This window comes from Rhinopithecus roxellana, chromosome 18 (assembly GCF_007565055.1).
Source record: "Rhinopithecus roxellana isolate Shanxi Qingling chromosome 18, ASM756505v1, whole genome shotgun sequence".
NCBI lineage: Eukaryota > Metazoa > Chordata > Mammalia > Primates > Cercopithecidae > Rhinopithecus > Rhinopithecus roxellana.
In genome coordinates this window covers 77098327-77120147 of record NC_044566.1, presented here as the reverse complement: position 1 = coordinate 77120147, position 21821 = coordinate 77098327, and the positions used below count along the sequence as shown (strand labels likewise).

At 38.4% G+C, this 21821-nt stretch overlaps 1 protein-coding gene across 8 annotated transcripts in view; it reads left to right on the top strand.

Annotated features, from left to right (window-relative positions):
- The window catches only part of KLF12 (Kruppel like factor 12), a 462251-nt gene that overhangs the window by 324260 nt on the left and 116170 nt on the right, over positions 1 to 21821 (top strand). For all 8 annotated transcript variants that reach the window (XM_030922037.1, XM_030922038.1, XM_030922033.1 and 5 more), the window contains one exon: positions 10196 to 10331. In XM_030922037.1, coding sequence (XP_030777897.1) covers positions 10196 to 10331 — 136 coding nt within the window. The remainder of the gene's footprint in view (positions 1 to 10195; positions 10332 to 21821) is intronic.

The following is a 21821-nucleotide window of genomic DNA, read 5'->3' as shown; positions in this document are numbered from 1 at the left end:
TTATTTACATGCTATCTAGCTGTATATACCGTAGTTGATATAGAAGCAGACTTAAGTTCAAGGTGGATTTTTTGCTCTTTTTTCTCTTTTATAAGTATTTCTTATATTTAAAGTACCTAAGACTAGGGCTGTGATTTGGTGGTACTTAAAATTATTATAACAGATTTTAATCTGCCTTGAAAGATTCCATTTTACTCAGCACACGAACTGGAAAACACAGATGGGGCAACAGACCAACTAAGGAAAATAAGAAAAGTGAATAAAATGGCCGTGGATTAATGCCTAAAACCTTCTCTGTACATTACAGATGAAAATGAGTTTGGTGATCTCATTGTTCCCTATATGTGTGTACCACGAAATCACTTTATTATTATTTTACATCTCTGCCTGTAGTGGTTTCAGTTTTTAATAAATCAGTTTGAGCTGATTGACTTTGGTTTGGAGCAGTTATAATGAATGAACAAAAGGCAAAGGTTATGGGGAATAGTGATGTGGTGATATCTCAAAGGGCTCCTAGAGTTCAGGGCTCATGGCCAACTCTAGAGTTAGTGGAAGCACACACAGTGGAAAAGCCTACTTATTAATGGAAAATTTTATGAACTTTTAGAAATCACAAAAGCCTTCTATGCTCTAAGACGTACTTTCAGGAAATAAGACAATTGTAAATCTCTATTCATTTTCTTTTTATAAACAAGAAAAGTAGTTTTAGTCATGCTTCTTTAGAAAAATTAAGCTGTACTAGCTGTTGTGATTTCAAAAAATATGAATTTTTAAGTTATATTTTATTATTTTTTTTAATAGAGATGGAGTCTCACTTTGTGACCCAGTCTGGTCTTGAATTCCTAGGCTCAAGCGATCCTCTAGCCTGGGCCTCCCACAGTAGTGGAATTACAGGCATGAGCCCACCACACCCAGCCTAAACTATGATGAAGGATGAAATTCCTTCATGTTAGTTTCTAAGCAGTAATTCATGTGATAGAAGTGAGAGGTATTTAGTAGTGTTTAAAATGATTTCCTGAAAGGAAAGGAAAGCCCATTAAATGGAATTTAGCTGGAAAGTGAATAAAAATTATGAACATTTTCATTCCCATGTCATCCCAAACCAAAAATATAATCTAAGACTTCAGAGAATAATAGAAATTTAATGATTGTGACTTTTCCCTCACAAATGTTAATATTAGAATGTAAGTCAGAATGTAATTTTTTAAATGCAATGTGAGCTAGACACTTGTATCCTCATATTGCAGAATCTCTCACTAGCTGGGAATTACTGTGATCATTTTCAGTAGAGATCTGCATTTATTAGCATCATCTTCATCAGTAAACATTACATTTTACTGTGTACAAGGGAGTGTAATTGATGTGATCTCCCCTCTCAAGGAGTAAACAGGATAATTGGAGATAGAAAATAAGTAAGTGCCTAACTATAATTCAAAATGAAAAGTGCAAAAATGCCATGAAAATATATAAATACCAAAGCATGGGTATCCTTTAAAAAGGAGAGATGCATTTAGTTGGAGAATGAAAAGAAGGGCCATGAAGGTATTATTCTGTAGGAAGGGTAGGTTTTGTTGGCAGAATTGTGAATGGAAGGAAATGGCCAGATAAAGCCGGATTCAGGGGCTTCGGGGGTAAGACTCATCATTGTTCCCAGTGGAAAATGAGTCGTAGGATGTGGAGGGCTGCTGAACCGTGTCTGGTAGATGGGGGGAAAAAGTTAAGAATTTCTAAGTAAGGAATGTCTTAAGAAAAGCCCTGCATGCATTCAGTTACCAGAGAAATGCTACATGGGACAGTGTGTACGACAGGACTTCAAGGAAGTCGATGAGAAGCAGTGGGAAAAGAAAATAGTCATTGGGTAAAAGCAAAAGCACTTAGCAACCGATTTAATGAGGGGCACAAATGAAATGAATGAAAATTTGGAACCTGGGTAATTGGGAAAAGGATCTCTCAGTTGAAACTCAGAAACTAGGAGAAAGAATAGGACTTGTGTTTGAAATGGTTTTTTGAGGAATACTAGTCAGTACAGTACGATGCTGGAAATGAGACTGGTGTTTAGGGAAGAGGTCAGAGCTGAGAATGTTGATTTGGTATTCATCCCCTCGGAGATAGCAACTGAAACTGGGGAAGTTATGGAACTCTGTGGAATTGCTGAGAAGCTGACCAATAAAGAGGTGACAGAAAATAATAGGTAGCGAAACCTAGGGCAGCCGCTAACACTTAGGGGTATGCAGAAAGGAGATGAAGAGGTTAGAAGGATAGATAACCAGAGAGAGACAAAGACCCAAGAGAATAATGTATTTCAGTTGGCAAATACTTTTTCTAAAGCCAGATATTATTTTATAGCCAGACCTACAGTTTCTGTGACAATGACTCAGTCCTGCTGTTGTAGCACTAAAGGTACCAGATAAGAAGTAAACGACCATGGCCGAATAAAACTTTAATTACAAAGATAGGTGGCAGGGCCCACAGGGCTTAGTTTGCCTATCCCCGAGGCCAAGGGAGAGGAAATTTTTAAGAAGAAGCCAGAAATGGAAGTGAAAAGGAATAACCAACAGTCTTGAAAACTGTAGAGAGATCCAACAACATTACAACTGAGAAGTGGACCTTGCACTAGGGAATTATAAGAACATTATGAGGTTATTTTTTAATATAATGGTAGCAGAAGCCATTACACTGTCAAGTACACAGACAAAAATTGGGGGAAAAATGAGTAAATTGCATATTATATCTACACAGTACCAACATCCCAAGATTTACATAACTGATTGAAATGTTAAATAGTCATCTGGGGTTATGGCCATCACAGTTGCTGCTCTATAGAGGCATTAGCAGTAGCAGAAGTAAAAGAAACAAGAAACAAGGCATCATCAAAGCATTAGTAAGCAAAATGGGACCCTGGAGAGCTATTTCTAATCTTGGAGTTCACCGTCCTTTGAGTCAAGCTTTATTTACTTATGAATGTTTCTCTCACTATCTGTCTTGATGTGCTAGGAAAATAGTCTGTTTGAACAACTGATATTCTGAAACCAAATGAAGTCAGAATATCAGTTGTACAAACATATTAGGAAGGGCGTGCCACATAGACCTTGATGTAACAAAGTCCTGAGTTTTAATTGACTACGTGTGCAGCCAGCATGAGGCGACCAAAGAGAAAAAAGCTAGTGTTGTCTTTAGAGAGTATTAACGTCATAGATGATTCCTATGTGTGTGGCTCCAGCTGAATCCTCCTATGCTCCAGGCACAGATAGCCAGAGGGATCCTTATCAAATGACACAGTTTTGTATCATGTCACCCTTCTGCTCAGTACCCTCCAATGACTTCCCTTCTCACCCAGAGCAAAACTGAAAAGCCTCTGTCACCCTCGAAGGCCCTCTGTACTCTGCATGACCTCTGCCTCCTCTCATCCAGTTCCCTGTATTGGTTCCAGCCACAGCTTCCTTGCAGGTCCTCATGCACAGGAAACATGTTCCTACCTTATCACCTTTGCACCTGTTATCTTCTCTGCCTGGAATGCCCCTCACCCCACAGACAAAACCCAGAAACCCTCACCTGCAAGCTTCTCTCGCTCAATTCCTTCAAGCCGTTGCTCAAATATCTTCTTCTCCATGTGGCCTTTCCTGGCCACCATCTCAAAAATTGTCCAGCCGCCACTAAGCAACCCCATCTACTTTCCTGCTTCATTTTTCTATATGGCACTTACTATCTGACATAGTATATCTTTTTCTTTTTTGTTAATGATCTCTGTCTCTGCAGTGTGAGAGCAGGAATTTTAATCTGCCTTGTTCACTCTCTCCAGCAGCCAGAAGACTGCTTGCTACCTCATAGGTGTTCAATAAATATCTGTTGACTAAATACATAAGTGATGTAAAGAAGTAGTAGTTTTATGTATTATCCAATATGTGTTCTGCCTCTGTAATGGTATTTTCAGTTTAGGTATGTGTAAGAAGAAAACTGCCTAATTTGAATAGTCCAGGAGATGGTGAGAGATTTAGAAGGAGTGTTATATAAGGGAATGAGTGAAGAAGCAGTAAATTTACCGTCAGGGTAAAACAGAATGATGATTGACTACTAAGAGTCAGGCTGGGACTAAATGCTTTGCATATATTATCTTTACTCCTTAGAGCAGCAGTAGCAGGAGAAGAAACTGAAGATTCCCTGTGCGAAATCATTGCCCAAGGTCAGATACTTGCAAATGACAGGGCCAGAAGCCATCCCATGTTCCCTGAAGCCAGAGCCATGTTTTCATCCTAAAGAAGCTTCATGACCCTCATTTTTTGGAACAATTTCTGCCTAGAATGTGTTGGAGGAGGATTCTTCTACCCACTGATACTATGAATTTTCCCAAACATTCCTCCCCAAACATTCATTTTTCCCTTTTCCTGCACTCCCCCTCTGCCCTCCTTTCTGGAATAAAGCAGCAGCTCTCCTGGAAACCGGGGTTCCTCTAACTGGGACGAGTTTCAGCCTTGGCAAGGCGAACAATTAGGGCATCTGCAGGTAGCAGGGAGCCTGTCAGTGGCTAAAAGAGGGAGAAAAGAGGCCCATCAGCCCTGTGGCCCCTGCCTGGACAGCCACCTCACACCTTCCATCTATGTATGGCCCTCTTCTCTCCAGTTCTGGCATGTGGAGGTGAAGGGATTCAGTATCTGCTTCTAGGATTCATTCCTGTTAGGAAATGTTAATCTGTAAGCTTTCGTATATGTTCTTAGATTGTTGTGTTGTACACGTTTAATATTGCAACTTTTCCTTAAGAGTGGGTGCATAGGCAGGTTTACTTCAACAGAGATTAGAAGACTGGTCTTTAGACAGCACGCACGCTGGGGTGAGGGGAGGTGAGAATGAATTAGTGTCCCCTGCATCTGTGTCAGTCTACTGTTACACGAGGGGAGGAAACAAGCAAAGTTTAAATGTCTCATGTGAGTTGAAGAGAAAAAACATGAAATATACCTTTGAGTGACTGTACACCAGGGAGAACCCACTCATATGAGCATCCTATCAAGTCTCAGCTAAGGAGAAGAGCTGAAAAAGTGTTTGGCCGGTGCAGTGGCTTACACCTGTAATCCCAGCTACTTGGGAGGCCGAGGCAGGAGAATCACTTAAATCTGGGAGGCAGAGGATGCAGTGAGCCGAGGTCGCACCACTGCACTCCAGTCTAGGTGATAGAGTGAGAATCCATCTGAAAAATAAATAAATAAATAAATAAGTGTTTTTCCTCATAACTAAATGGCCCCTTAGGGCCCAAGAAGAACCTTAGCTGCGCAATACTGAAGGATCAAAGAAGATACGTCAAAAGCCAAAGCACCTGTAAATACATTTGAATATTTTGAATTGAAAAGTAAATGATGTAGAATGCAGTAGGTAGCTTTTATGTCACTAAAACAAGGTTGGCTCTTGGGAGGAGAATAAAGAAGAATGTTGTTAAAAGTACCTAGAACTTAAAGTATAATTAAAAAAAAAAAATGTCAAATAGGACACATGAATGCATGGGTCTTGGTTCCAAAAAAAAAAAAAAAAAAAGTAAACAAATCTAATTTTGCAGACCTTAATTGGCTTTAATTTGATTCCAGAATCAGACAACAGTCTGGACCAAAAATGTTCAGAATGCTTCACCCTACATGCAGATTATATTTATAGCCAGAGAAAAGGAGATGACATACAGAAAATGGAAGTGAGGTACAGAGACAGCTCAATTGGTTAAAATGCAGCATATGCCTTAATTGAATCTGGTTTCAACAGTTGGTCACCTTTGATTGACCGAAACTCAGCTACTTGTTGCAAGAGGAGGTTACGGTCTGTTTCCACATCAAGTTAGGTTACAGTTCACTATATACAGAAGAAACTTTATGCCAAACTTAAAACATGTATAGAGGCAGCTTTAGGCCAAACTTAATTCAGTTTAATATTGTTGTAGGCTGACTAATTGTAGTTGTAGTTCATCTACATCATTGCTAGGAAATCTCTAGAAGGAGCTGGGAGAATAACCTGGTGCATTGACTTTTTATTGCTGCCCTACAACTCACCCTAAAATTTAGTAGGATAAAATAGCAAGTCTTGTCTTTTTCTTTCTTTTCTTTTTCTTTTTCTTTTCTTTTCTTTTTTTCTTTCTTTTTCTTTCTTTTTGTTTTGCTATTTTGTTTTGTTTTGTTTTGTTTTGGTTTGTTTTGTTTTGTTTTGTTTGTTTTGTTTTGTGAGACAGGATCTCTGTTGCTCAGGCCTGGAGTGCAGTGGTGCGATCGTAACTCACTGGAGCCTCAACCTCCTGGGCTCCAGTGATCCTCTCACCTCAGCCTCCCAAGTAGCTGGGACTACAGGCATGTGCCACCACACTCTGCTTTTTTTTTTTTAATTTCTTGTAGAGGTGGGGTCTCACTACATTGTCTGGGCTAGTCTCAAACTCCTGGGCTCAAGCAGGCCTCCTGCCTCAGCCTCCTAAGATGCTGGGATTACAGTGGTGTGAGCCACTGCACCCAGCCTAAAACAGCAGGTAGTTTATTTGCTCAAAATTCTGTGAGTCAGAAATGTGGCATGCATTTAGCCAGGAAGTTTTTAAGCAGGTCTCACCTGGGGTCACTCATGGTGTAGTCATCTGGCGACTGTAATGTAGCTGGTGAGTCTAAAATGGCTCAATGACATGGCTCGCAGTGGGATTGGCTGCCTGCTGAGCAGCATGTCTCTTATAGACTCTCCCGGGCTTCTTCACAAGGTGACTAGGTTCTAAAAACAGCAAGAGAAAAGGGGAAACCCAAGGTACAAGCTCTTTTCAAGCCTCTACTTGTGTCACATTTGCTAATGTCCCATTGGTCACATCATGTCTTAGAGCCAAGCCCAGATTCATTGTTGAGAAGTGGCCACGTCAGGGCATGGATACAGACAGACATGATTTATTGGAGGGATCATTACAGTAACAATCTACCATAGGGGAGTATTTGAAAATCAAAGTAAATCAGTTCAACTTCAGGTGTTGGGTTCTGAAATTTTCTCCCAGGATTTTGACACATGGAATGAAACTCACATAGGATTCCAGAACACCTCCAACTCTGAGGAATGACACCTCTACCAGCAGTGAGCTGGGTTACCCAAAACTGTCTGATCCCTTTTTCATTAAAGAGCAATAAAATCTTCAGTGTAAATTTTTTTCAGGTGTTTATAGATCACCTCCTGTTCTCTTACTTACAGAAGTTGATATTTTTTTGTTTCTGGTGTCCAGGTAACTTTCTTTGGTCTTTAAATGGGCACCCCAGAGAATCAGTCCTTCCTAAATGGGCTGAGATGCTCAAAGACTGATGGAGGTTAACTAGGGTTGATGTCCCTATTCTACATTTAATAAAAATAGAGTGGAATTATGCAAGTATGTAGATAAGCTAATCATCTGACCTAATCAGCAATGCAGATTTTGAAAAGCCTTTCTAATTACTTCCTCAGCTTGGCTGAAGGTATGGGTAAAAAGAGTTTCGCAGCATGATGGTAGCAGATGTATTTCATAATATTTATTGAAAATATTGGAAAGAAATCCTCAATTATGCTCCTGAAAAGTACATCAAAAAGATATCATATTTAACATATTTTAAACTTTCATTAAGATATAAACATAACATAATTATGATCATGTAACAACTCTCACGCAAGGTTTTGGAATCTTTCATACAATTAGACTTTAACTTTCAGAGCCAGATTGCTCATGGTTAACTGCCTCTATCTTCCTTGAGTTGTATTACTTACTATAAGAGCTCTAGTTGTCTTGGACAAAATGGGACTATCAGAATATTTTCTTTTTTCTTGGCTGTTTGCAAATTTGGTACCTTGGCAAAGGCGTCGTAGTGCATGATGTTTCAACAACTTTAAATGTTAAATTGTTGACATTTACAGGTATATGCAACACCACACAATATGTGATTTGGAAGCTTAGATAGATCTGATATTCATTTTTCTTGGCTGGCTTTGAATAGTTAAAATGACTCTTAAATGAATCATTCTAGAACAGGATTGCCCCCCAAAGAAGCTATCTATGAATTCCTAACTGAATTCATGTTATTACACAAAGTCATTCCTGGATCCTGCGTTCTTTTAGTGTTGGTTGTTCATCTTGACCTTCCATTCTGTCAGCTGCTCATTATCTTTCCAGTACATTCCTTTTAATATAAGTTATCCTGAGCCAATTTCCTGTTGCCTACAGCCAAAATAAATCTTAAGTGATATGGTTCCTTCAAGTGCCCTTCCAGTGACTGAGTAGTTACGCTCTCTGTTACCAGATGGTGATGGAACTGGTGGCTTTGCCCCACGGTTTCCCCAATATCCCTCTTCTAGTGGAACTCCTCCAGAGATCAGATGGCAAATAAACAGTCTTTTTGTCTCATAGCTGGTGGTACAAAGAAAATATTCAAAAGCTCTTAATGAATATTATTGCCTAATTCCTAACATTTGAGGAGGTAGAGAGTCACATGACAGTTAATTGTTTTTTGTTGTTGTTGTTGTTGTTTTGTAAGACAAGGCCGGAAAATATGGATAATCTGGTGTGTGACAGTTTCCTTGTTAGCAATGTTGAAATGAGAGCATAGTTGCATAGGAGCTGAAGGTCATAAACTGTGACACTTTTATATGTCCAAACTCTTAAATCTCTAGATCAGTTCTTCAACCTGGGTACTTCTGCCATTTTGGACTGGTTAATTCTTTGCTGTGAGGGGCTGACTATCCTGTGCATGGTGGAATGTCTAGCAATATCCTTAGCCTCTGCCAACTGGATGCCAGTAGCACCCTCCCTGCCCCCCACCGCAAGTTGTGACAAACAGTAATGTCTCTAGATGTTGGCAGGTGTCTCTTGGGAGGCAAATTTGCCCTTGGTTGAGGACCACTACTTTATATTATTTGAATTATCTTCTTTTACATTTAGTATTTACCAGACACTTCCATTGTCCAAAGCACATTTTGGTATATTTACAGGCAGGATGTGTGTCAAATACACGGGTGCACACGAGGTTGACTAGATGTAAGTTCTTTCCTAACCAAGTGTAGTTAGAAATGTGATGAAATATGTTGAAACTGTCTAGATATAGTTTTTCTAGCCAGACTGTAAATAGTAGACACAATCATCCGAAGTTGCCATTTAGTAAAAATGGTGCATTCTCAGCAATTCCACGTGGTTCAATGTAATGTATATGATATATAGTAACCAAAAAAAGTGATTTGAGACAAAAAAATGAAATTATGAATTGTACCCAGATGTCATTGTGACCATGATTTCACCTGCATTTTGCCTTCCCCCACAAGCAGTGGTGGTTTTAGAAATCTTAGGCAGCCATACATTTAATAGTGTGGGTGTGTAGCTCATGTGGTACTTTTCACTGAAAAGATATGCCTAGTTTGTGCTCGAAGCGAGGGCTGATAGAAATTCTGGGCAGTGGTTGCTAAATCTATTCATAGGGAAATGGGGGTGGAAATGAAATCTAATTTTTAGAAATATGTGTTAAGGTATGTTGACAGCAACCCAAAGATCTGATAGTCTTGGCCATCAGGGGTCAGAACATTGTGCCATTTCCTGCTTTGACAAATTCACGGTGGGAGAAGAATCATATCTGGAAGTGGCTTTTTGAAAAATAAAATCAGGATAGAGTTCAGGAGCACTGTTAGCACATATAAACAAGATTTCTAAAATGCTACCACTTCTGCCACTTTTATGGCCTTCAAATCCCACCTTATAGTCGTAATGAACTTGGAAACAGTGATTCACTGAAGAAAACTATGTATACTTTCTTTTAGTCATGCAAACCCTGTTCTTCTTTTAACTTATTATGAGAGCTATAAGCAACTAATATCTCCTTTCCGCATGCTCTCTACCTTCCAGGGAGAGTGCTAATGAGCAGTGAAATGGCCAGAGCTCTGGCAGCGGAAGCAAGGAGGAGGAGAAACCAGAGGGTTGAACAGTAGCTCAGGAGCTACGTAATCAGCTTTTGACCACTCAGGAGTTGGTAATATTGTGGATTTTATAGTTTCTATTCTATAATCATACCCTGAAACTCTAGAGAGCTGGTATAGGTTTTGTAAATCCAATGAAGGGGAAAAGAATTCCTGTGATGTCTAAAGAATTCCGTTTGCTTGATATGCACAGAAGAGAAGTTCCATGCTTGATGTTGGTCCAGGACAAGGTTAACTTTCTGCGCACTGATTTTAATTCATTATATATGCCTTTTCTCCCCAGCACAAATGGACCCCCGAGGCCTATCTCCCAGACAAAGTAAAAGTGACAGTGATGATGATGACCTGCCAAATGTGACCTTAGATAGCGTTAATGAAACTGGATCTACGGCCCTTTCCATAGCCAGAGCAGTACAAGAGTAAGTATCACATTCACAGGATGAAATAAGAATTGCCAAGGTGTTCAATGGATAATGGAAACTGCAGCGTCTCCTGTCCCCTAGCCATGTCATTCTAGCTGTGAACTGGCATGAATGTCAGCAGCTTTTCATTCAGCTGAATGCTCTTTGGGAGATTAGGGCAGTGAATGGAGTGTTTTAAAGAGTTGGAAATTCATGCTTTGATGAGATATAAGACCTCTGTGCATCTTTTCTAATACCTCCTGCACCCTTCTGAACTCTGCAAAAAAAAAAAAAAAAAAAAAAAATTGTTCTTTTTGAACGTCGCTATTTGATTATCATCATCGTTATTACACAAAGTCAAGGGAAATATGGCAAGTATTGTTATCTTGTTTTGATAGGAAATTACAGAATAGCTTTTTAGAAGATTTAAATTTGGAAGATAATATGTTCATCCTTTGAAAAGTAGAACTCATATATGATTTTCAAATGAATCTTTTCTCTCTCCTTTTACCTGGACCATATAGGGTTAGATTTCAACCCTCGTTTATTGAAAATAGCTGCTTTTCCATCAGTCAACTTTGTACCTAGAATTGAACCTAAACGACTGAAAAAAAAAATCCATATTTTTTTCATAGAATAATTTTTTCAGCTTCATTGATGTCTAATTGACACATTAAACTTTATATATTTAAAGTATATGTGCTGATTTAACATGCATGTACATAATGAAATATTTACCACAATTAATACATTCATCACCTTACATAGTTGTCTTTTTTGTGTGTGAGAATGCAGAAGTTCTACACTCAGCAAATTTCAAATTTCAGGTATACAGTACAGTATTGTTAACTGTAGTCACCTTGCTGTATATTAGGTCCTCAGAATTTATTCTTCTTCTATCTGCAAATTTGTACCCTTCGACCAGTATCTCCTCTTTTCCCTGACACCCCAGCCTCTGGCAGCCACCATTCCTCTCTGTTCCTATGAATTCAACTTTTTAAAAAATCTTCCACATATAAGTAGTGTCATATAATATGTGTCTTCTAGAGTAATTTTTAATAACATAATATTGAAGATGAGGAGGATTTAAATAGCCACTGTTATTGCTGACACACTTGTTAATGAACAGTTCACTCAAAATTATCTTAGTTACCTTTACGTCTCTTCTATCAGTTTATTTTCCCCATATGTTGATTAAATACCTACTTTGTTTTATTCATTAGGCTATGACATTAAAAAAATAATGAAAGAGAGCCTTGGTATTGCATATCAGAATTCAAAGCATAAGTGTATGTCTGTGTGTATATAAAATGAATAATATATCTATGTTATAGAGATAATATGTATTATATGTTGATATTGTATATGAATATACATATAATATGTCAGAGAAAACAAGATATAATGGATCTAAAATGAAATGTGGAGTCAGATCTGGATATAAATTTCCATGCAAGCTCTTAATAGCTGTGTGACTTCTGGCAAGTTATTTAATCACTCTGAGATGAGAAGAAAATCAGAATAGTTACCTGACAGGACTATTGAGAAGGTTTTGATATAGCTATGAGGTATGAAAAGTAAGTCATAAAGTTTGGCATATAGAAAGCTTCAGTTATTGGTGGAATTAATATTATTAGTGATAATAGTAGTAATTAGTAATAATAGTACTAATAGTAATAGTACTAGTGCAGTAGTTTAAATTATAACTACAAGGAAATTTAAGTACAGCAGGTGTCATTATTCTGATTTTATAAATGAAGAGACTAAGGATCAGAGGTTAATGACTTTTCTAGTCACATAATAAATGGTAACAAGACAAAGTTTAGAACTTTCAGCTCCAAAAACATCTTTTTCTAGAGTGCCTATAAATCTGTTACCAGTAGTATTATTCTACTTGAGCACTTATAAAAACATTGTTTGCACGCCTGTAATCCTAGCACTTTGGGAGACCAAGGCAGGAAGATCATGAGGTCAGGTGTTCAAGGCCAGCCTAGCCAACATAGTGAAACCCCATCTCTACTAAAAATACAAAAATTAGCTGGGCGTGGTGGTGAGCGCCTGTAACCCAGCTACTCAGGAGACTGAGGCATGAGAATCGCTTGAACCTGGGAGGTAAAGGTTGCAAGTCAGCCGAGATCACACCACTGTACTCCAACCTGGACAATAGAGTGAGACTCCTTCTAAAAAAAAAGAAAACAAAAAAAAATGTTTATCTCCTACTTGTTTTGGTCAAATAACTTAGTTTCTCCAAAGCAAATGTTAACTTGAGCCAGCATAGACACTGAATCCAAGAGATTGCTGAGATCTTCCTTATCCCTGACTCACCACAGTCAGCACAGTGATTCTGATTTTGTGTGAGCTAAATCCTAAAATTGAGGAGTCTGTGTTCTCATCTGTATATTTAGACTAAATGATGATAAGTTTCAATTCTGAGATGAGTACGTTTCACAGACATTTTAATCACATTGTTTTCCTGCATCATTCTAATGTGTATTTAATTTGTGTGTGTGTGTGATATGTGTGTGTGTGTGTCTTTATAAATATATGCATTTCTTGTAAATTAAACTTTAAAGTTTGGAACTGTGATGACTAAAATCTAAAGTATGCTTACGGCTGGGCACGGTGGCTCACACCTGTAATCCCAGAACTTTGGGAGGCTGAGGCGGGTGGATCACGAGGTCAGGAGATCAAGACCATCCTGGCCTAAATAAATAAATAAATAAAGTAAAATAAAATAAAAAAGTATGTTTACTCCATTTAGAACTTATATAGCAAATAATTATACTGACTTCTTAAATATAACTATTTTTGTGCTTTTAATAGTATGTACTTATTATATATTAGTATATTTTAATGTGCAACTATTTAATAGAAACCTCAGGAACTGGAGCTTAATTATCAATATAACCTTTCTGATTTGCTTTTTTTTCTTCTTCTTCTCGCTCTGTCACCCATGCTGGAGTGTAGTGGCACCATCTCGGATCACTACAACCTCCGCTTCCCAGGTTCAAGTGATTCTCCTGCCTCAGCCCCTCGAGTAGCTAGGATTAAAGGTGCCTGCCACCATGCCCAGCTAATTTTTGTGTTTTTTTGTAGAGACAGGGTTTCACCATGTCAGCCAGTTGAACTCGAACTCCTCACCTTAAGTGGTCGGCTCGCCTCAGCCTCCCAAAGTGCTAGGATTACAGGCGTGAGCCGCCATGCCCAGCCTCCACATTTTCAAGTCGCAGTATTTAATGTAATTGTGCAAATGTCTGCCTTTATTATTATTAAAAAGTTGCATGTGCATCATGGGAGATGCCAGATTCATTATACATGTCAGTGGTTTCATTAAACGATTTGGTAAAGAATACACTGAGCTAACAACTAGGAAGTCCTAGAATGCCAGGACCCATCGATAGTTAATGAGTCATCATTCAAGCCTGAATGTGCATGTATAAACACTGGGAAGTGTGTGATGAAGCAAAAAGAATGTTCTGCAGAAACCTCTTAAATGTAGATAAATCTTTGAAAACTAATAGTAATATATTAAAATTTTATTCTGAAATAAATATATAATAGTTATAGAATTTTTAAAAATTCTATACATAGGTCAAATGACAGAAGTGTTGAGGGAAGTCAATACATTTTAACATTTTATTAAATATAAAATTTTTTTTAATTCTGTACATAGGTTTACCCAAACTTAACTTTCAGTGTGCACAATTATGAACTTATCTTTCTGCTTTTCTGTTAGTTTATCCTTTATTAATTAATCGATATGACTATTTCACCATTAATTTCTCTTTCCTCTTTTTCTGTTTGTCTTTCGTGTTTTGATGACTTCTGTACACTCAAAGGCTGTCAACAACAAAAAAATCCCCAAACATTTCATTATAATATGATCAATAAACTTAATGTATTAAATAACAAAAGGATAAAATATCAGATTAGCATGTAAAAAAATGAAAACATTTCAAAGGACATCTGTGGATCTCTCTGTTTCCTGTACCTGAAGAACTTTTCTAAGAGAGTTAGGTTGAGAAGGATGGCTGCAGGTAGGGAGGTGATAAAATCAAAAGTTTTCTATCTATTAGAGGCAGCACATTTTAGAAACCCTGGGCAACTAATTCACATTTGTCTTTACAATCAAAGATCAAAGGAGCCATGGTCTAAAAAGGATTCAAACATTTGCCTCTTATTTCCTCGGCCATCAGTAGAGTGTCAGGTAAGGGAAGGGGGAAAATGAGAAAGGAAAGGGATATGAAGGAAGATTGACACCAGAGAGGGTGAAATTGCCTTGCCCTGGGCCAACCTTTCTGCTGTAGGCCACTGACAAGATGCTAAACCACAGGTAAATATCTCTAACTGAAGCGCTTCTTGTCTCCTTCCCCATTCTTGCTCCTAGTCTTGCCTCATGCAATAACTGTTCAAGCTTAGGTTTTTAATTTGGTGCCTTACTTTGTTGACATTAGTATATTTATATAGCATGAACATTCCTGAGCTAGTAAATTATTTTTCTTAAATGTCTGGTGTTGTGTGTTTTACTGGTTTTTAAAATGAACTTTAAAAAATGTTCCCGTTGATTTCATATGCAGAAATTGTTAAGCAAGATGCATCTACCCACTCCATCCACCACTGCAAATATTCAAATATGCCTGCATTCAAATGAAAAAGACCACTGCTTAGTGGCTACAGCAGCAATCTGAATTGATCTCTGTTTGCACAGATTTATGTATTGAGTCTACAAACTGTGTGCGTGAACTGATCATTTCAGCCATTTTCATTAATTAACTTGACTCATTTATCCACTCAGGATCAGTAAATTTAGATAAATTGGAAGAAGCAGCCACAAAGAGACCCACAGTCGGGCTCTGCGTTTTTTCTATTTCAATTGTATAGATACCGTCCAAGTCAAAAATCATGTGTTCGGTGATTCTGACAAAGACAATTTCCTGCAGATTTTAGAACATCTGTTTTGTTTTGGTCTTTTTTCCCCCCTCCTTGATCATAAAATAGGGTGGGGTCATTACCCTTAACAACTTGACAAACATAATTATGAAATATGTGTTTGGAGAAAGAGAGGTAAAGGCACATGATAAGAGCAAATGATTATAATTAACTCTAATCCTAGAAAAAATAGTGATGTCTTTTAAATACGTAAATCTAAAGCCTCTGATTTTTGCTCCCCTTTTTCTTCTTTCTAATTCCAAACATTCATAATGTTCATTTATTGATGCAAGTAGAAGAATCAAGTTCCACCAAACTCCAGCTAATAACATCTGAGAGAGAGCACTCCCTGGAGGAATTTCTGTTTTACTAGGAACAAGCTAAAGGGTGTGGGTATAATTTCAGTAAGACTGAAAAGGGGAAGCATGGGGTGAAAGGTGGAGGAAAAGATACAAGGTGCTAAGGAGATATGCCTGTTTCCCAGAATTAGTCCTTTCAGAACTGGTGAATTGCATGTTGCTGTTTAAGTTACTCTGTATCTGAGTAGGAGTCTACTCTCTGATTTTGATTATAATGCTCAATTGACAGTGGTGGTAATCAGGGATGTTAGTGTTCCAGATAACTGCACCTGTGAAAAGGGTAGTCTTTTTTCAGTGGTTCATTGTCAATTACATTTAAGCTAATTAAAGCACTTCCCTGTGGTTCTCTCCCTGTTTTTATTATTATATGGTTTATATGAAGTGCTCATCGTCTTAAAGAAAAACTAGTGAATTTCTGGAAATGTGTAGTCTTATCTTTGGTATTTTTCACACAAATGCTCTTTGAAAGAACAGATATGGTAGCAAGTTAGATATCCTATTGCTTCCTCAGACTTCTCTTATTGCTAGCTTGAATGTTATGATTTTGGTTTTTTGGTTTTTTTTTTTTTTTTTTTTTGAGGTGGAATTTCAATCTTATCACCCAGGCTGGATTGCAATGGCACGATCTCGGCTCACTGCAACCTCCGCCTCCTGGGTTCAAGCAATTCTCCTGCCTCAGCCTCCCGAGTAGCTGGGACTAACAAACATGAGCCACCATGCCCAGCTAATTTTTGTATTTTTAGTAGATGGGGTTTTACCATGTTGGCCAGGCTAGTCTCGAACTCCTGGCCTCAGGTGACACACCCACCTCGGCCTCCCAAAGCATTGGGATTACAGATGTGAGCCACCATGCACGGCCATGATTTTTAATTTAGAAAACTGTATTTAACAATCGAAGAAAGTTAGAATCTAAGGTGATTTTTTAAATTATTATTTATTTGTCTTGTTTTAAACTCCTTGCACAGTTACTTAACACCTCTTCTGTTTTTCTTAATCTCCTCATGTATAATGGTGTTAAGGTCTTTTAAATCACAGTAGAGAATACTAGAAGAGATGAGGAATAAAGGGAAAACAAGAACTGTTACTGAGAGTCAACTTTTTGGCAGATTCTATGAAAACTCATGTAATTTTCATTTAATTTGCCCCATGATACTGTCTGTATCCTACAGATAAACAAACGGAGGCCCAGAGAGGTTTCTTCTCTCCCCAGAGGTCTCAGAGGTTTTCTTTTTTTCTCTTTCTTTTTTTTTTTTTTTTTTTTTTTGCAAGTTCATATTCAATCCCGAGGTTGTGTAACTACAGACCTACATTCCTTTATGAAGGGGAAGCTCCCTTCCTGTGTTTTCATGTTGTGCCTTTAAAATCTCTAAAGCAGCTGGGTGCTGTGGTGCACACCTGTGTTACCAGCTACTCAAGGCTGAGACAAGAGGATCAGTTGAGCCCAGGAGTTGAGCCCAGGAGCCCAGGAGCCCAGGAGTTCAAGACCAGCCTGTGCAACATAGTGGGACCCCTCCTCAAAAAAAGAAGAAAGGGCCGGGCGCGGCGGCTCACACCTGTACTCCCAGCACTTTGGGAAGCCGAGGTGGTTGGATCACCTGAGGTCAGGAGTTTGAAACCAGCCTGGCCAACATGGTGAAACCCCATCTCTACTAAAAATACAAAAATTACCTGGGAATGGTGACAGATGCCTATAATCCCAGCACCTCAAGAGACTGAGGCAGGAGAATCTCTTGGACCCGAGAGGCGGAGGTTTCAGTGAGCCGAGATCATGCACGCCAACCTGGGCAACAAGAGCGAGACTCCGTCTCAAGAAAAAAAAAAAAAAACAAAGAAAAAGAGAAAAAAATGGCAGGGTACAGTGGATTATGCCTGTAATCCCAACATTTTGAGAGGCCAAGGCGATGTATTACTTGAGATCAGTAGTTGAAGACCAGCCTTTCTCTGGTGAAACCTCGTCTCTACAAAAATATGAAAATTAGCTGGGCTTGGTGGTGGGCACCTGTAATTCCAGCTGCCGGGGAGGCTGAGGAACAAGAATCACTTGAATCCAGTAGGTGGAGGTTGCAGTGAGCCGAGATCATGCCCCTGCACTCCAGCCTGGGCAACAGAGCAAGACTCCATCTCAAAAAGAAGAAAAAAAACTTTATGCCTTAACTATATTAAATTAGCAGAATTTTTTAGCTTTGGACACCAATACACATACAAGTTGTGTGAAACAATTGGAGTCTTTTTCCTTCCTTTTCCCTCCCTCCCTCCCTCCCTCCCTTCCTTCCTTCCTTCCTACAGTGCCTCTGTTGCCCAGGGTACAGTGCAGTGGCATGATCTCAGATCACTGCAAACTCCTGGGCTCGAGCATTTCTCCCACCTCAGACTTCGAGTAGCCGAGACTACAAGTGTGTGCCATGACGCCAGGTAGTTTTTGTATCTTTAGTAGAGTCAGAGTTTCACCATGTTCCTTAGGCTAATGTTGAACTCCTGGGCTCAAGTGACCCTCCTGCCTCAGTCTCCCAAAATGTTGGGATTGTAGGCGTGAGCCACCACGCCCAACATTAATTTTAAAATTTCTAATCTTCAAATCCATTGTTACTTTAATATAATTTGGTTTAGGGAGAAATAATTATATTAAACACATTCTCTGATACATAAAAAAAGAATTCAGCTATAAATCTCAACATTACATTGAAATGTAAAGAAATGAAATGTATAACATTAGAGTGCTTTTGAATAAACTTTACTATTACTAATGTTCAAAGAAAATCTTGGGAAAAAGTCTGAGAGTTAAAAGGGTACTGAGTCCACTTATTTTGCACCCTTTGATGGAAAGACTTGAAAATGTTTGGGCCATGTCTCTTCTCTGCTGACAAGAATTAAGTCAGCTGCATTGATTGTGTTCTGAGAAAAAGCCCAAGAAAGCTCACATACTTGGTTTCTAATTTCAGTGTTAAATTATTTCAATTTTGCTCTTAGATGCTTCCCATAATCCTGGCACATTAAAAGATGGTTCATTTTTATTTAATAAGCCTAGTAGTTTTGGGACACCTTTAAATCCTCGCTTCAGCGACTATGAAAGAAATACTCTTTAACTCAGGTATTTAGGTGGAAGTCAGCTCTCTGTTAGTGACTAAATATCGTGCCTGTTGTGGTGCTGCTGGTGGGCAAATCAGGGAAGCATTCATTCTTGCCAGGGGAGATAAATGCTGTTAGATTGCTCTTTTTTGAAGGAGGTCAGAAAAAGCTTTGATTGATTGTGAATGACTGTAGATAAAACCTAAAGTATATGCTTTGCCATTATCAGTCCACCAGTCTTCTAAGCTTCAAAAAATTAAAAATAGTGACCACTTAGTAACCCAGTCCATGGGTATTTAGGAGCCAGATGGAGACCATATGCCCATACATATTCCTTTTTATCTGCTGTGGTGGGACAGTGTTGGTCCCTCTTCAATTAAAACAAAAAAAGCATAATGAAGTTTGGCTAATCATTTAATACTTGAATTGTTTCATGAATTGCCAACATGAAGTCATATATTCTTTCAAAGAGTGATTAATTCATTTATTCAACTCTTTGTTGCATGCTGGAGATACAGAATGAATGACTCATAGTTCTGACCCTGAGGAGCTCAGAGTCAAACTTTATGGGATGAACTAAAGTCTAATGGGATAAAAACATTAAGTGCTACCATGAGAACAGAGAGGGTGACATGTAACTCCGATTGGAAAAGGTAAGCACATTGGCATGTGGAGGAGTGTATAAGGTCGTAATGACTGGTGCACAAGTGAGTGAGGAGGCGAGATGGAGATGCAGCTGCTTGGAGAGGTAGGTCAGGATTGGATCAGGAAGGATGAGTTTATTCTTTAGACAATACAAACGCAACCCACTGGTGGTTTTTAAGTGGAAATGGCATGATCAACTTTGTGTTCTACAGATACTCCTCTTAAGGAAACTGGGTATGGTTATACAGATTGAGGACTGTACACCCGAAAGTGTGCCGTTTACATCATCTTGGAGATGACTCTTGTAACTTAGGTGTCCACAACCTCCAAAATTGGACACAGGAATTTATGGTACAATGCATGTGTATGTATGTGTGCACGTGTTTGTGCATGCGTGCGTGTGTGTGTGTATGTGTGTGTGTGTGTTTGTGTGACTCTCCAGTATGTTGGGCTGCTCAGAGGGCAGATAACATGTCCTAGCCTTCTTTGTATCTCCAGAGCTAGTACTGTGTCCATCAGACACTGCTTTTAAACACTAGAAAAGCATTGGATAAAATAGACAAAAATCACTGATCTCGTGGTGCTTAATATTCTAGTGGAGGGGGTGGGAGGAGAGAGACAGTAAGCATATGATTCTATAATAAGCATGTGATTCTTCTGTCCCTGGAGAAGGTAAGTGCTGTGGTGGTGGAGCAGGAAGGATGTGGGGACTGGGCAGTGTGGAGGTGGTAGGCAGGGTTTGCTGTTTCATAAGAGGTGTTCGGAGAAGAACTCTGATAAGATTACATTTTAGGAGAGACTTGAAAGGGTAGGAGGTCAAACCACATGGACAGCTAGCTAAAGGAAGAGCATTCCAGGCAGAAGGAATAACAAGTGCAGAGGACCTGAGGCGGGAGCTTTCTGCAATGAGTAAATGAACAGTTTCACTGACCAGCTGAAGAAGATTCGTTATAATTCCTTAAACTTATAGAAGAAACTGAACTTCATAGAGGCCAACTAAATAGTCTAGCACCAAATCCCTAGGGAGAAGTCAGACCTGAATCTCTTCTACTCATACTTTTTCCTCTTGCTGTTATAAAAATTCTGTTTTTTTAAGGGAATCTGTAAATACTTGTTTAACCAAAACCAACCAACCAAACAAAAAACCATGCAGAGCAAATTTTTCTTTCAAAACCTTTGTTTGCTTTGTACTTCTTTTAGGCATAGGTTCTTGAAATCTAGTTATATACATATATAGATATTTGTTCTGAGAAATATTTTAATTGTTTACCAAAAACAATAAAATGTCCATATTAGTGTACATGTTACTATTGCTTATCATACCAATTTGTGTTTGAATCAGTTTATTCTTTCAAAGTGATTTTATTCTGGTACATACCTGTATATCCCATGGAATATTATGGAGCCATAAAAAAGAATGAAATTGTGTCTGCTGCAGCAACATGGATGCAGCTGGAGGCCATTATCCTAAGCTAATTAACCCAGGAACAGAACAAATACCACATGTTCTCACTTATAAGTGGGAGCTACATAATGGATACTCACGGACATGAAGATGGTAACAATAGACACTGGGAACTACTAGAGGGGGAGGGAGGGCAAGGGTTGGAAAATTAACTCTTGGGTACTATGCTTACTAGTTGGGTGACGGGATCAATGGTACCCCAAACCTCAGCATCACATAGTATACCCTGGTAACACATCTGCACATTGTCGCCCCTAAATCTGAAATAAAGGTTGAAATTATAGAAACAAAATAATAAAAATTGAAATTAAAAGGTAATTTTTTGAAGAACATCTTATTTTTCTCTTCAGTAATGTGTTAAATATCTCCTGATGAGTCAAAAATAACTATTACACTGGAAAGTTTTAATATATGACTAGTGTCTTCTAGCGGTCATTAAGTACTTTTTTCCCTAAAAATTGATGCAACTTTAGTGCCAAGTGACAATTTATCCTGATGTTTTTTTATGCATGAATCTTCTTGATCATGAAAAGATGTGTATGAAAGCTACACACAGATGTTGCTATTTTGAAAGTGATTTATGTCTCTCATTTTTATGGTAGACATTTTATACTCTACACATAATGCTAAACAATCAATTTGACAGACACCCCCCTGCTAAATCGAATGTCTTCTGATATAGGTATAAACAGCCTTTTTTTTTAAGCGTACCTGACAACTTGGAAACTTTTGGGTTGAGTGTTGATTCATTGTTTAAACTGCCATGCCTCATTCTAAAGTGAATTTGTTACTTCTTGGTCATCAATTTGAAAAATAGAACAAACTTTTGAAAACTAAAGGTTTTGTTTTTTCTTTTGTTTTTTAAGTAGGGGATTCCAAAATTACACCATGGATAGAATTGATGAGCCACTTACAGTTTGAAAGTGGCTATTTATTTTTCCTACTTTTAAATTATGTTGAAATTTTTTTAGTGTCAGTTATTTCTAAGAACTCATAATTTTAAAATGTAATGGTATTTAATGTGATCATACAGTGTATTCCAAA